The following is a 13,751-nucleotide window of genomic DNA, read 5'->3' as shown; positions in this document are numbered from 1 at the left end:
ATCAGGATGGTCCATTGTGATGTCAGAGAGTGATTTTACAGGGAGGAGCTGTGAATGACCTCAATTTATGGAAAGCTTTCAGAATACATAAATAGTAAGACTTTAGACAAGGTGAGCAACAAACAAGATCTGCTGCAGTACGATCTCCTTTTCAAGAACCTGCAGGACATCAAGAAGGTAAATGTAAATAAAATGTAACCATAATATTTTAAATGAAATTTAGATTTTAAAAAAAGTGTCTACTGGAATCAATGTCACAATCGGTGCTCTAACAACGGCACTGATCTTTCCATAGTAATTAGTAAGTGCTATTTGTTGGAGTTGTACAGGAGCAATCAGAGAATCTCTATGGAGGAAAAAACTCACTTCAGAATCTGCTCTGAATCTCAGTCACTTAACAGAGTCTGAAATGTATAAAAACATATAAAAAAATTATTCTGTAAAGTATGAAACATTTATAAATTATTACTTTTAGCAAAATAATAATTTATAATTGTTAGATACTTTATAGAATAAAATTTTACTTATTTCCTAAAAACAGAACAACTACAACTATTTAATCACAGCAGAAATAATTATTAAAGCTTTTAAACTGCAGTTTTAATCCTATTAAACATGTTCTGTGTGTAACTCCAGCATCAGTAGCAGAAATGCTAGTAAATCTACTGAATAAAAAAACATTAGTTGTAGAAAATAGAAATATAGAGGTACGTTTTCTCTCCTATTTTAGTGAAATACTTTGTTCTACTTTAAAATTAAAGGAAAACTCAGAGAAGTAGTTCTACAGTGTTTTAAATGAGAGTTTTAGCTGTTTAGCTCCATTCAGCTCCATGTATTGAGGACTCCCTCGCGGGCTCCCTCTAGCGGTGATGGGGTATAATGTGATATAGCGGGGGAGGGGGCGGGGCTCTACATAACCCGGATGACGCTGAGCTTCCGGGGTCTGTAGCTGGAGCGGAGGAAGAGCGGGATCAGCTGAACTACAGAAGGTATGAAGAAGTTTCTCTCTCTCTCTCTCTCTCTCTCTCTTTATTTCAAAGGCAAGTGAGCGCTGGATGTTAATCTACACAGATTTCTCTCCTGAAAACTGTTTATTTGGGTGTTTAAAGCGCTTCTGTTTATTTACAATAAACTTAGATTTACAGGTTTTTTCAGCACTGAGGCAGGAGCATTAGCAACATTAGCTTGTAAAATGACCCAGTGTTGTTACCAAAAACTTATCTCAAATTTAATGTGTTTAAGGCTTCTAGTGGTATATTATTGTTTGAAATTGCCTGCTAGCTTAGCTTATTTATCTAGATAGCATTGGTTAGGTTAGCTAAAGTGGGCTAAAACCTTCACTTACCTTCAAAATAAATGTACCCTTCTATCCAGTTGCTGTATTTAAAAAAAACTTATTTTATATTTTTCTCCATCGTTCGTGGTACATAAAATCACATAGCTTTTTATGCAGAGATTTAAAAAAAGTGTTAGCAATAGTAAAATGTTTTATGATGTGATTTATTTTGTGAGAATAATGTTTAAGTGTTCTTCTACAGTGGGAGCTGACATGTTTCCTTAGCGCGACTGGCAGAGAGAAAAACTGTTTAATAGGCAGAACTGGCCCATAATAGGGGACCAAAGTAGCTGGTGTTAACTAGCTAGCTAATGTTGCCAGCGTTTCTTTTTTAACCAGTAGCTAACATTATCTAGCTAGCCAATGTTCCCAGTGTTTTTTAACCAAGTAGCTAATGTTCTCTAGCTAGCCAATGTTCACAGTGCTTTTTTTAACGAAGTATCTAATGTTACCTTGCTGGCTAATGTTGCCAATGTTTTTGTCCTGTCACCTAGTGTGGACTTTTTAAGAGGGATCTTGCAACACAGTAGCGATAGCAGCGAGTGTGGTGGCTGAGCTGTGAGAGCAGCTCTTAACAGAAGAGGAAAATACAGGCAGTTGCGTAGAAGATGCTTCTGCTACTTTTAAGTTATATGTCTGGCTGCATTTTGGCTCCAGTGGAAACAATAAACGATAGCAGAGTGACCAACAAGACACAAACCATATATAAATACTGTAAGTTAATCCTACACGTGACTGTTTCATAGGCAGTTGTACTAATCTCTTAGCTCTGTACTGTATTTAAAAAATGTTCTGTCTATGTTTGCACTTCAAGCATAGTCTTAATATGACTAATTATGGTTATGCATAGTTAAATTACAAGAGATTTAGGAGAGAATAACAAACCATAGACTTAATATGACTGATTGTGGTTTGCACGTATTGTTTGCACTTTATAAGACCTAAAAAAAAATATTTTCATGTTATTCTTATTTTTATTTCTTATAGAATCAATGTAAGAGAAACCAGCCTGTTAAGTTTGCGTTATATGATTTTGTCAAATAAAACAAAAACTAGTTTTCAAGCCATTTTTCATTTTTGAAGTTTTCATTAAAGTTTTATTTTTAAATCTCGTCTTGTTCTCGTGAACCCATTATCGTGTCTCGTCTTGTGATATTAGTGTCTCGTCACACCCCTAATTAAAATGTAATTGCTGGAGCTGTGATGGTATGTAGATGCAAGAGATAAGTCTCCACTAATTGTTTTATCCAATTTATTTCAAAAGTGTTGTTAAGAGTAGGGAAATTTAGAAAATTTAAGCCACCAGATTTATAAGTATTCATAATAACTTTTTTTAATGTAATGGAATTTATTTTTCCACATAAGGATAAATAAAGTATTATCAATAGTCTTAGTGATTTGGTCAGGGACATCTGAAGAAGAAGCTGCATAGGTAAGTCTTGAAATTCCCTCAGCTTTAGTTAGTAGAATCCTACATCTTAAAGACAAGTCCCTTAAAAGCCAGCAGTTTAATTTCTTCTTAATTTTGTGAAAGGTAAATCAAAGTTGACTTTTCATTTCTTGATTCTTGCAAATAACAGTTCATAAATATGTTACTTATTCCTTATGGGTATGCCGCCAGTTTCTTGTACCAGATAGACTTTTATTGGTAATAATTCACGTTTGTCAACATTCAGATGAAGACCAGAGGCTGCTGAGAAACTCTGCAACAATCTTATAGCAATGGGTACCTGACTAAAGTCTCTCAAAAAGAGTGCAGTGTCATCTGATAATTGACTAATTACTATTTCCTTGTCTGCAACAGCGATACCTTTTTAAATTGCTTGATTTAATGTGAAAACTTTAAAGTAAAAAAAAAAAAAGGTACAGGGAAATTGGGCAGCCTTGTCTGATACCACACTGTATCTCAAATCTAGGTGAGGTGCCGGAATTTCAACTTAACAGAACAATTTTCTTTATTAAACATAGTTCTGACAGCTTTATCAAAATAATCTCCAAAACCAAATTTGTCTTAAGAATGAAAAATAAACGCATGTTCAATAGAATCAAATGCTTTATAAAGATCCAGAAAGAGAATAAGATTATTATCAGAGCATAAAGCTGAATAATCTAACAAGTCCAAAATTAATCTAATGTTATTTGAAATGTATCCATTTTTCATAAAACCTGATTGAGCTTCATCAATAATCACATCCATCACATCTTTAATTCTTTTGGCAAATATTAGAGCTAATATTTTATAGTCATTATTTAACAGACATATGGGTCTCCAATTTTCAAGCAGGAGTGGATCTTTTGTAGATGACTTCAAAGACTTCTTCTAAAATAATAGTATCTTCACAATATTCCTTTTGATATAGATTAATAGATTTACCACCCGCAGAACTTTCACAGTATCTAGATGTATATACATTACTGTAAAAGTGCAGACATTATTTACCTATTTTAGTAACCACCCCATCAATATTTAGTTGCTGGATTAGGGTTGTCACGATACCAAAATTTTGACTTCGATACCGATACCAACTGTAGTATCACGATTCTCGATACCAAAACGATACTTGGAAGAAAAAAAACAATAAAAATATCTGAACATAAAATGTTTATTTTTGACTGAACTGGATTGAACACTGAACAATCGGTGCAAACGTTTTTATTCTAAAATGAAACATTTGAACAAAAAACAAGTTTCGTTATTATAACCTTAACTATAACATAATTATCTAAACATTTCCTAAAAACTAAAACTAGAACCAGAGGTAATGGTAGCCTGACTATGTGAACCTGACGGGCGGGCAGAAGTTAAGTTCTGAATAAGGAAAATAAAGAGACAGAAGAACATTACAATGTTATGTTCATTTTAACACTCACTGCTCCGTTTTATTAATCAACCGTTTACCGTTTTTAATAAGCCCATGTTCAGTGTAACGAGCAAGCAGGCTACGTGCCTGACCACAGATTTGCGATGGAAACGCGAAAACGTGAACATCTTGAGTTCATGTTTCACAGCCAATGGGATAATGGAGAAATAGAGAAAACCACGGGTCCAAAACAAAACTCCTGCACACTCCTCTCCGTGTTAACGTGATTTACTAGCAGCCGCTAGTAAATCTTAGTAAAGCTACCCACTAAACATTAGACGTCTTATGGACGTGAAGATCATGTCTATATTGCGTCGGTCGGTCCAAGACCAATTCTGTACGTCTACACGACGTGCAAACTAGGTCCGCTATTTGGACGTCTAACTATGACCCCACTTGGACGTCAATATGCAGTTAAACATTTGAACGTCGGACTAGGTCACTTTTTTGGACGTCATGGGGACGTCTAATACAGGTGCAGGAAATTAACATTATTTAAGAATATATTTATTTTTAAATGTATGTCAAAATTGTTGTTATCAATATTGTTAATCACTATGAATATAGATTATTTATGATTAAGCATCATTTATTTCTAATTATTTATTTGAGTATTATATTTTTTATCTATTTAATTAATTAATGAATGTAGGTATTTATTTACGTATGTTTTTATTTTTATTTGGAAATGCAATTTATGTGGAAATTTGTTAAGTTGATTTCAACCAGTCAACGCTACTCTGATTTGCTGAGACCGCACGTCATCATAAACTCCACTCTGATATGCCGAGGCAAAACACGCTAAACATTTTTTGGCTGCTGCAGTAGCTCAGCTCAGCTCGTTCAGTTCAGTTCAGCTCGCTCAGCTCAGCTCCGCTCCGGACCGGACTCAGCTGCCAAGCTATAAGGTAAGACGATATGTATAAGTTAATGTATTTGTAGTGTTAGTTGTTTTAGCTCTGTGGTCTTAAATCATCTGAACCTGCTGGCGTTGCCTCTCTTCCCAGGCAGTTAGCTAACTAGCTAGCTAGCTAACGATAGCTAAACAGTGGCCATAGTTAAAATGGAATTGGAATTACTTTTGAGAACGACCGTAATGCAAATAATATTTACTGTAACCGAAGCTTTAACGTAGAAGCATTGTCCGGTCATTAAGTCAATTCACTAACCAGTGCTAGGCTGATAAGCCAATCTAAGCTAAATCAAAGAACCGTCTTTGGCTAAATTCGCTAAGCTAGCGTTAAGTTATATAAGTTTGTGGCACCCACAATTAACCTAGGCAACTGGGGGCAATATCAAGTGCATTTTGAATAGCCTGAAGAAGTAAGTCTATGTTAATATTACATAAATAAGGCAATTTAAAATAGTTTGTTGTGGGAAAACGTTTATTAAAATAGCTTAATATGATGTCTGAGAATTAAAACGGCACGATAATTCTGGTCAGGTGTTAAATGTGTATTCCCGCCTTTAGCTTAGCGTTAGCTTAGCGTTAGCTAAGCCATAGCATGAAGAAGTAAGTTTATGTGAATATTACATAAATAAGGCAATTTAAAATAGTTTGTTGTGGGAAAAAATTAATTAAAATAGGTTAATATGATGTGTGAGAATTAAAACGGCACGATAATTCTCGTCAGGTGTTAAATGTGTATTCCCGCCGTTAGCTTAGCGTTAGCTAAGCCATAGTGTGAAGAAGTAAGTTTATGTGAATATTACATAAATAAGGCAATTTAAAATAGTTTGTTGTGGGAAAAAAAAAATATTAAAATAGCTTAATATGATGTGTGAGAATTAAAACGGCACGATAATTCTCGTCAGGTGTTAAATGTGTATTCCCGCCTTTAGCTTAGCGTTAGCTTAGCGTTAGCTAAGCCATAGCATGAAGAAGTAAGTTTATGTGAATATTACATAAATAAGGCAATTTAAAATAGTTTGTTGTGGGAAAAAATAATTAAAATAGCTTAATATGATGTGTGAGAATTAAAACAGCACGATAATTCTCGTCAGGTGTTAAATGTGTATTCCCGCCGTTAGCTTAGCGTTAGCTAAGCCATAGTGTGAAGAAGTAAGTTTATGTGAATATTACATAAATAAGGCAATTTAAAATAGTTTGTTGTGGGACAAAAATAAATGGCCATCTTCAACATTTTCTGAGATTTCTAATTTGTCTTTTTCTACTTGTGCAGATGGAGTCATGAAATGTGACGGGACAGCCACCGAGGACTTCATACTTCGGAGCATCTCAAACATGCACCACAAAGACGTGGAGGACACACCGCTGTCTCTCAGGACCTAGAATCTTAATGAAAGTATAATGATGTTAAGGGAAGGTGTAATGGAAAGGTGTAATGTAAAGTTGTAATGGTGTTAAGGGAAGGTGTAGTGGAAAGGTGTGATGGTGTTGAGGGAAGGTGTAATCGTGTTGAGGGAAGGGGTAATGTTAAAGGTGTAATAGTGTTGAGGGAAGGGGTAATGTTAAAGGTGTAATAGTGTTAAGGGAAGGTATAATATTGTTAAGGGAAGGTGTAATGCAGGGGTCTCAAACTCATTTTTGCCGAGGGCCACATTGACATATTGGCTGTCCTCTGAGGGCCAGATGTAACTTATAAATATAAGAAAATGTAACCAGATGTAATATAAAATTAATGTAATTACTCCTTAATGTTAAATGACTCTCAATATACAATTTATTCAATCAAATATTACAGTTGCATGGAAAAATGTTTGCTTGTTGCTCTATTAACATAAATCCTTTTAATTTGTCATGTTATGAAATCCAAAAACTCCATCAATCAAGAACCAAACTATTCAAGTGAATAGAAATTACATCAAGTACAAGTTATATTAACTTTGATCAAAACGTTTGATACTGAAATAAGGCTTAATAAATATAAAATCAAAAATTGTGAGCTGTGACAGATTTAGCATTTCCTCAGATTTAGCAGTTCCTCATCCAACCACTAGTCGGAGCTGCAGCTGCAGCACCACAAGCCCGCAGTCTTTGCTTAGTCAGAGCTACAGCCCAGCCACGGGCTACAGGACTCAGCTGAGCCAGTCTGGAGCGTTTTGAAATTTTTTAAGTTCTTCTGTGTATGAAATAAAATAACCCCACTAACCGGATAATACAGCTCTCTACAGTTCATCTTTCAGCCCAAGCAGCTAACAGCAGCAGTTTAGAGCAGCGTCACGGAGGCACTGCTGGGATTACATTATAAACAGGTCAGTTAGCGCGCTGCTAACCTCAGGATGTTTATAACTACGGAGTTTAGTGGACACACCACGGCTGCAAGGTTAGACTGTTGAAGGCTACTGAAGACTACTAAAGCAGGCAACGCAGCGTAAGCAAAAAAAAAAAAAAAAAACACACACACACACACACCAAAATACAAGTTAAGATAAAATATGAAAACGAACATAATAAAGCATAAATAATTAAATTGAATTGCGGGCCAGATGTATGTTTATTTTGTTAACCCGTGAGGGGCCGTATGAAACCGCGTGGGCCGGTACTTTGAGACCCCTGGTGTAATGTAAAGGTGTAATAGTGTTGAGGGAAGGTATAATATTGTTAAGGGAAGGTGTAATGTTAAAGGTGTAATAGTTTTGAGGGAAGGTGTAATGTTAAAGGTGTAATAGTGTTGAGGGAAGGTATAATATTGTTAAGGGAAGGTGTAATGTAAAGCTGTAATAGTTTTAAGGGAAGGTAAATGTTTAGTGAAATTGTTATGGTGTGAATCTAAGGTGTATGTTATGTTGATGTAAAATAAAGGCATTAACCCCAAATGAGATTTACTCATTATGTTTATTATTATATTAATGTTTCCCCAAACAGAAAGGGTCAATTTAAAATCAACAGTGGTAAGATGGGGGTAATTAATTTATCCCTTGCTTTTACTGGTTCTTTGCAGGTTGACATGTTTTGGAAAAAGTGAGAGGGTTGAAATTCAATTTATTTGTAAAGCATATTGTGTATAACTAACGTGCATAACTAGTTCCAGAAGGTTGTGAACCTGTTCCAGTAATTGTTTGGCTTAGCTTTGTATGCGTTTCCAGTTAACTGCTGAAGCTGGAACAATGGAACAGTTGCCACCGTCTGAAATGGCACTACAGTTATGCAGGGAGCCTCAAAGTAGTTGGTCTATAAAAACGTATACATGTAAATTTCACGTAGAAAAGACGTCCACAACGACTTAATTTAAACTAGAATTAGCCCTTATCCGGAGGTCTGGGGGACGTCAATACTGGACGTGCAGAAGACGTCAGAAAAAAGACGTCGTCTGGCGTCACAGTCTGCACCTTCAGGAGACCAAAATTGGACGTGCAAAAATGACCTAGAAAAGACGTCGTTTCAACGTCTCTTTGTTTAGTGGGTACAGACAGAGTGTATCTTGGCTAACTCCACTAACCTGTCGACTTCTCAGCTCTTTGTAGAGATCAGGGTGCTTGTCTGCTAAATGAATGAGCGAAATATGATCAGAATTATGTTAAATAACACTGTAACATAGAAGCATAGAACTATTATTTAATTAAAATGATTTTTAAGAACAGCTAAACACAGTGCTGCAGGTCAAACGCAGAGGCGTTCACGTGCGAGAGAGAGACTCAGAGAAAGAGTGAGAGAGCGAGAGTGAGAGAGAGAGATTTGCGAGTTCTGATGTGAGCTACTCACAGGTAAAGGTTCTCCTCGTGCTCATATTCTAGTCCCATACATAATTCTGCAGCTCTCTCAGTGTTTTCTGTCGTATTTTGCGGCTAGCGCGAGCGCTTACAACTAACACCGCGGACCGCGAGGTGCCGCCGCACTTGTGCCGAATCCGCTACTGAATCAGACTCCCACTTCGCGGACAGAATCGGCACAACACCCCCCGCTGTACAACTGCGGGAGTGAAAACAGCGCTAATAAATAAAGTAGTTTAGTTTCATTTTCAGTTTTCGTTATTTTATTTAAAAATAAAAATACAAATAAAAAACAGATGCCTACATCTCAGACTATTTTCCCACACTTCACTCCTCGCGCCCGTTTTGTCCACAAGTCGCGGACGAGAGACATCTGTTATTTTAGCCGTCGCCATTCTACACTCGCTGCTGCTCTGCTGGCTTGCGCGTGAATCGATTCATTTGTTCAGAACACTAAGTTTATCTGAATCCTGCCACACCGACTGCTGCGGTGTGAATCAGTTTTCTTATGAACTGAATCAAATCGCGCTTACTAATTTGACTCATTTGAAGCTAGTGACTGGGCTATATACAGTATGGAAAGCATCGAACGCTAAAGAACCGAATCGTTTGTGATGACGTAGTATCGAAAAAGAATCGAACCTTCGGTACACCGTGCAACTCTAGTTAAGACGTCCAAAAGTAACGTGTTAACACGGTAAGATTTGCCGTCTTAAGACGTTCAAATTGGACGTGTTAACACGGACGTCAATGTAGACGTTAAGACCCAAAGGGCGTTCCATAGTTCTCTCTCGTCCCGTGGGCGGGCCTGTTCCAATCCTCTACTCCACCCTCACCTGTACACTTCTCCCTCAGTAGATCCCTTAATCACTTTGAAGTGACCTTCTTGCATTAACACAAGAAAAAATGAAATATGTATTCTGTACGGCATTTGTTTGCTTTTTAAACTATTTACACAAACACAATGACTATTTTGAACATGTTTAGTACTCTTTTAAACTATCACTATGCATTTATAATACTTTATTTATTACTGTATTTATAAGTGTATCTATTTTAGAACTAGGGAGTTTTACATTTTTTACCCGGGGCTACATGAGGAATACGCGAAAGGGGCGTATCCCATACTGAGATACTGAATGAAAGCTTGAAAGAGAACACAAATTACATTTAAGAAAAAAAATACGCAAGAAATAAAACAAATTTACCGGACGTGAAACACTGTTACTAGAACTGAAACACATTGGTCAGTATAAGAGCAAATGCTGTATTTGGATATTTAGCTAAGCTAGCTACCAATTATAATAGTCAGTAAAACAGGAAATACTGTTGTTTGGACATTTAGTTAGGCTAGCTACAAATAATAATGTTCAGTAAATCAGCAAATTGCGTATTTGAACATTTAGCAAGCTAGTGAACAATAATAATAGTCATTAAAACAGCAAATGCTACATTTGTACATTTATCTAGGCTAGCTACCAATAATAATAGTCAGTAAAACATGAAATGCTTTGTTTATACATTTGGTCAGTAAAATAGCAAATGCTGTGTTTGGATATTTAATTAGACTAGCTACCAATAATAATGGTCGGTAAAACAGGAAACACTTTGTTTGGACATTTACCTACACTAGCTACCAATAACAATGGTCAATAACTCAAATGTAGAATTTGGTAATTAAGTGTAGTTGGTGAATGACTATGCTCTTCAAAAAAACAAAACAACACAACCCACAAGCACTCACAATAAAGAATTTTATAAACATATGAATACAAGTTAAACACATGCTACTCTACCTTTGGAAGTAATTGTATATTTAACCCTTTTAAGCCTGAACCATTAAAAATATATATATTTCTGAATTTCAATCTTAAGTTGACTTTTATATTTCACTCCAATATCACACTGGATTTCATTGCTGGGCGCCTTTGAGTATTTAACAAATAATAACAGAAGACAATCTGAGGCCTATAGGTTTCATGTCAAACATATGTTGAGAAAACACAATGAGATTGCAGATCTGCAATATAAAAGTAGTTTAATAAAACACACAGATGAGTAAATATAGAGGTGAAGCAATACAAAGATAATAGTTTGTAGAGGATGAAAACAATTAAGAAACTAAATGATTTGGATATTCTTAGTACATTTTGGAGATTGAAAACCTTAAGCAACATATAATATTCAATAAGGAAAAGATAAGAGAGTATAAAACTTGAGTAATACAACAACCAAATATCCCTCTATGGTAACAGATTTTTAATCAGAACGAATGAACCATAGACCAACGAGAACCCCAGCAGAGGGAATGAATGAGCCTGCAACCTTACTGCGCTACACAAACCTGGAGTGGGTTGATTTCAGTATGGGAACTACAGCTTGAGCGTTTTATTTAACCTCTGGAAAGGATTTTGTTGGCCTCTCTGTGGGGTCTGGATGCTCCTCCGGTCCACACAGCAGTACCCAGCACAGTGTCGTCTCTTTGTGGATCTGGGTCTCAATTTTGAGAACACTCTCTCTGGAGTTCCTCAGCTGGTGTTTTCACTTCTTCTTTCATACAGATGGGTCTAGCAGTTAATAGCATTAAGATAAGCTATGCTTAGCTTGGGGAACTGAGGACGGCTTCCACAGAGTGAAAACAGAGATACTAGAAATTAATAGAAATAATCAAATCTGCATATACTAGAAAATACATTAAAAGCATTCAAATCATAAGCTCTGAAGATTTGGTCCTAAACATTTAGTTGCAAGCTAATAATCCTCCTCTACTCCTAACAACTATGATATCTAAATTTTACAGACTAAGTTTTTTCCCTTCTTCAGAACTGAACTCCTACAGTAACTACCCTAAGCACTGAGCTCTGTCTCACAAAGAATGTCCTGGAACATCTAACATACAAGTAAACATTACATGGAATTCAATAAACATCATCCCTGGATAAGATTCATTTTGCAGAACCTGTAAAACCCATTGTTAAATTCAGTTTTCTGGTAGAACGTGTCCCAAGGGATAAAGTTAAACATTTGTGTAGGATAAGGTGTTCTGAAAGGTTTAGGATTCGCTCTTTGAATTGAAACAGATTTGGGATAGATTTCTATCCTGTGTGATTGCGCTGGTGTTTTTTGAGATCACTCTGTGTAGTAAAACTCTTCCTACAGTCTGAGCAGTAATACGGTTTCTCTCCTGTGTGAATGCGCTGGTGATTTTGAAGAACACTCTTTTGATTAAAATTTTTCCCACAGACTGAGCAGTGATACGGTTTCACTCCTGTGTGAATGCGCTGATGTATTTTGAGATTACTCTGTTGAGTAAAACTTCTCTCACACTCTGAGCAGTAATACGGTTTCTTTCCTGTGTGAATGCGCTGGTGTTTTTTGAGATTACCCTGTTCAGAAAAACTCCTCCAACAGTCTGAGCAGTAATACGGTTTCTCTCCTGTGTGAATGCGCTGGTGTTTTTTGAGATTACTCTGTTTATTAAAACTCTTGACAGAGTGCTGATGTTTCTCCATGTTGGGACTTGTCTTCATTTGTCTGTTAAACGTATCAAACTGTTTCTGCGTGTTCTGAAGATTCTTCTGGACGGCTTTTGCTTCACCTCTTTCAGCAGGTTAACATTGCTCTTTGTCTATCCTGGTTTCAGGAGAATATGTTCATTTCTGGAAAAAACAGAAAGAAAATACCATTGAATATTAACATAAAAGCAGGTCACTTAACTGAAGAGAACTGCCTAAATCAGTTACACTATACTGATACAACTACTGGGACATCTTCATTTACCATAAAAGTGTCCGTACTTTTATCCCATTCTAAGTCCATAGTGTAAGGGGGGCGCTGGTGGTCCTCCAGCCACTAGAAGGTGGCCACCTTTTGTCACTCACAATAATCAGTCTGACACCTATTTAGTGCCTTTATAAGGACTGCCCACTGTTTAGACCAGGGGTCACCAATCTTGTCCACATTGGGCCGGTGTGGGTGCAGGCTTTCATTACAACAAAGCTGTGGCACACCTGATTCCACCTGTTCAATCAGCCTCAGTCTCAGTCCCCAAACAGGTGGCCACCCATAGAGGGTGTGCCCGTGCCTGGTTGGAATGAAAACCCGCAACCACAGCGGCCCTTTCTGGACTGGATTGGTGACCCCTGGTTTAGACAGACAATCTTGATTCTGTTTCTGTCTCACTGGAAGCTGAGAACTTAAAAAAAAGAGAGTGATGTTACCCTTTAATCCAGGGGTCTCAAAGTACCAGCCAGCGGGCCGGATGTGGATGCGGTTTCATACGGCCCCTCACGGGTTAACAAAATAAGCATACATCTGGCCCGCAATTCAATTTAATTATTTATGCTTTATTATGTTCGTTTTCATATTTTATCTTAACTTGTATTTTGGTGTGTGTGTGTGTGGTTTTTGTTTTTTTTGCTTACGCTGCGATGCCTGCTTTAATAGTCTTCAGTAGCCTTCAACAGTCTAACCTTGCAGCTGTGGTGTGTCCACTAAACTCCGTAGTTATAAACATCATGAGGTTAGCAGCGCGCTAACTGACTTGTTTATAATGTAATCCGAGCAGTGACTCCGGGACGGCTGCTCTAAACTGCTGCTGTTAGCTGCTTGGGCTGAAAGATAAACTGTAGAGAGCTGTATTATCCGGTTAGTGGGGTTAAAACCTTTATTTCAAACACAGAATAACTTAAAAATTTTAAAAACGCTCCAGACTGGCTAAGCTGAGCCCTGTAGCCCGTGGCTGGGCTGTAGCTCTGACTAAGTAAAGACTGCGGGCTTGTGCTGCTGCTGCTGCAGCTCCGACAAGTGGTTGGATGAGGAACTGCTAAATCTGAGGAAATGCTATTTTTTTTTTATTTTATATTTATTAAGCCTTATTT

At 37.0% G+C, this 13,751-nt stretch overlaps 5 protein-coding genes across 6 annotated transcripts in view; 3 read left to right on the top strand and 2 right to left on the bottom strand.

Moving 5' to 3' along the window:
* The window catches only part of LOC125801463 (zinc finger protein 239-like), a 430,185-nt gene that overhangs the window by 46,132 nt on the left and 370,302 nt on the right, over positions 1-13,751 (bottom strand). The gene's annotated exons all lie outside the window — the stretch shown is intronic.
* LOC125801349 (zinc finger protein 239-like) overlaps positions 1-13,751 on the top strand; it is a 156,348-nt gene that overhangs the window by 35,918 nt on the left and 106,679 nt on the right. The window lies entirely within an intron of this gene.
* Positions 1-13,751, top strand: part of LOC125801455 (zinc finger protein 239-like) — a 331,934-nt gene that overhangs the window by 252,007 nt on the left and 66,176 nt on the right. The window lies entirely within an intron of this gene.
* The window catches only part of LOC125801655 (zinc finger protein 501-like), a 30,767-nt gene that overhangs the window by 13,810 nt on the left and 3,206 nt on the right, over positions 1-13,751 (bottom strand). The window contains exon 2 of the mRNA XM_049478438.1: positions 11,970-12,530. Coding sequence (XP_049334395.1) covers positions 11,970-12,401 — 432 coding nt within the window. The 5' untranslated portion in view covers positions 12,402-12,530. The remainder of the gene's footprint in view (positions 1-11,969; positions 12,531-13,751) is intronic.
* LOC125801310 (zinc finger protein 271-like) overlaps positions 905-13,751 on the top strand; it is a 230,712-nt gene continuing 217,865 nt past the window's right edge. The window contains exon 1 of the mRNA XM_049477827.1: positions 905-989. The gene's annotated coding sequence lies outside the window, so the exon portion shown is untranslated. The remainder of the gene's footprint in view (positions 990-13,751) is intronic.

This window comes from Astyanax mexicanus, chromosome 4 (genome assembly GCF_023375975.1).
Source record: "Astyanax mexicanus isolate ESR-SI-001 chromosome 4, AstMex3_surface, whole genome shotgun sequence".
Classification (NCBI taxonomy): Eukaryota; Metazoa; Chordata; class Actinopteri; order Characiformes; family Acestrorhamphidae; genus Astyanax; species Astyanax mexicanus.
This window is presented reverse-complemented; position numbering and strand designations above follow the sequence as displayed.